Source organism: Plasmodium cynomolgi (genome assembly GCF_000321355.1).
Source record: "Plasmodium cynomolgi strain B DNA, scaffold: 0213, whole genome shotgun sequence".
Classification (NCBI taxonomy): Eukaryota; Apicomplexa; class Aconoidasida; order Haemosporida; family Plasmodiidae; genus Plasmodium; species Plasmodium cynomolgi.
In genome coordinates, this window is record NW_004192789.1 from 103 (window position 1) to 2,810 (window position 2,708).

Below are 2,708 nucleotides of genomic sequence, written 5' to 3' on the forward strand. Positions count from 1 at the left end.
TGTCACTGCTCATTATTTTTTGCTTTCTAGCCAAGTTATAAAATAATATACCCATATCTGCTTTTGTGAACGTGCAATGTGCTGACAAATATATCAAAACGAAACCTGAAACCCTGAACCCTAAAACCCCGAACCCTGAAATCAGAAGTCTAAACCAAAATCCATAATAAAATCATACTATAATATAGAATTCAATTCATAAAAAATAATATATATTATTAAAAATTTGTATACTTATATGAAGCTTAAAAAATGGCTTCAGTAGTATGAATATAATTATATTAGAATTATCGTGTGTTAAAATATATATCAATGTATTATGATTTATTAATGTATCTTTATTCTTATTTCTTTTATATATGCATGTAATTCTTATCTTTATTCTTTTACATTTTAGGATTTTTTTGAAAAAAATTGTCCATTAAATAGTTTTATTAGTTTAATAGAAAATTTTAAATTTAACAGCGAAAAATATTCAGATATTGATGATTTAAAAAATATTGTTAAAGAAAATAATGTAGCACTAAAAAATATTGGTTGCTCTGTTTATAAAGGCTATACATATTTAACTGCTCACGATGAAGAAAAGAGAAGAATACTTTGCAATTATTTAAATCTTTGGCTAGATGAAAAAAAGAGCATAAATGTAACTAATTCAATTATTACTGATACACAATGGGAGCTTATTGAAGAATTATGGAATCTTTTAAAACAACGCTATTATCGAAATCGTTGTGATAGACAAGAAGAAATAAATACATTGGAAATAAGGAAGCGGATTAATTTAATGGTTTATTGCGTAAATAGAGATTATTTGAAAAATATGTGCTCACGTGCTATAAATAGTAATCATAATATAGAAAACAAATGTTCAGGTTTTTCAATGTTCACAAATAAGTATTATGAACAATTTTTGAATGAAAGTGGATGCTTTGGTGATACTATTAATCCTAAAGATCATAGATATTTCATTGATGATAATTGTAATTTACATAATATGGCCATCACGTTCCCTAAATTTGATTCAGAATCTAAACAAATTGTATATAACCATGAATCAAGGAAACCTATAGAAAAATGCAAAAATACTATACAATCAGGAGGTGATAACAAAGAGCTAGCCGCCCCATCAGAGACAGAATTAACTTCAACCGATAAGCGGTCTTCAAAACCTGTCTATTGCGCTGGGTTGTCAGCATTGGGAATTGTTTTCACTTCCATAGTTTTGTATAAAGTATGAAAATATTATTTCTAAATACATTATTATATACTTTTTACTTATATTACTTTAATTTTGGGATATTCCTATTTTATAAACTTTATTTTTCTATGATAGTACACAACCCTTGGATCGTTCATCCGTTCTTTAGTAAGTAAAAAGGGAAAATTAAGGCAAAATACTAATAAAAATTTAGCTCAACAGTGGTTGCAAGGTACATCAGAATATATGGACCCTAATTCAGAAAATGCCTATTATAATTTTCCTTATCATAATATTCAAAATTAATTTCACTACATTCATTAAAATATTATGCCCCTAAAAGATAATAGTTATAATATTATGGATGAAACACACATGTGTATTAATCTGGAATCATATAAGTAATTAACACTATGATAACCATACTTTAACAGTATGAAATTAAAAATAATAACAACAATGAGAATAGCCAATCACATAAAAGTGTAAATATTTATAATCTCACCTTTATTTTGTACAACCTATTATCACTAATTAAAATATAGAAAAATAATAGGAAATAACTACAATATAATTAGGACTACATTGGCAGAGTTTATATTTACAATCAGTAGATGTCGATTTAAATGTTATATTATGAATATTTAAAAAAAACTTGAAAGACAAGGTAAGCATAAAAAACATGATAATCATATTATAAATGATAATGTAATACATAAACATAATTGCTATCATAAAATTTTGAAATGCATTATTATTAATATTAAAAATTACAAAATTTTTATAAGTGTACGCAACTGAAATTTTTCTTTAATTTCTTATCCTAAAAAATTGTGCCTTATACTTTAAAATTCATAGAAAAATTTGAACAATTATACTGACTTACACATCATTCCCATTCCTTATAGCACGATGACAGATGCCACAATAAATAAATATTTACTGATTAAGTTGCATTCATTACTATACAGATCATAGACATAAATATATTCGCACATTAATATATATGTGCTAATTATATTATAAACTTTGTTCATACTAAAAATATATTTTTAAAAAAATCATGCGTAATAAACGTTTGTACTTCTAAAATATAACCATGCGTCATCAATAATAATGATGTGCTCCAATATTCTAATAAACTACATACTCATATAGTACGTAAAATAATTACTTTAACATAATTGTATGAATATTTTAATAATTACGAACTTACATAATTGCAGAACGAAGAAAAATTTCTTTGTATTTCATCATATTTTTTAGTTTGCAAAAAATTTTTAATTAATTTATTGTCTTTATGTGAAAAGTTCTACAATATTGTAATAATTTTCTTTTATTTTTCACACATACTTTCTTGCTTTATCATATACACAATAAAATAAAACTAATGAGGAAACAATAAAAATATATGCAATGTGTAATCATTTCTTAGGTTTTTAAAAGGAATAGTTACATAAATATAACAATCAGGGTTTATGCTTCAAGGGTTAGGTTTGATGTATCG

At 24.6% G+C, this 2,708-nt stretch overlaps 1 protein-coding gene across 1 annotated transcript; it reads left to right on the forward strand.

Moving 5' to 3' along the window:
* Nucleotides 1–266: 266 nt before the first annotated feature.
* On the forward strand, nt 267–1,361 carry PCYB_003030 (CYIR protein; the record flags this gene model as incomplete). The annotated part of the gene is made up of 3 exons (XM_004227724.1): nt 267–314; nt 398–1,234; nt 1,337–1,361. Coding segments are annotated over 3 exons (910 nt in total), but the record flags the coding sequence as incomplete, so codon positions are not given.
* Nucleotides 1,362–2,708: the final 1,347 nt, after the last annotated feature.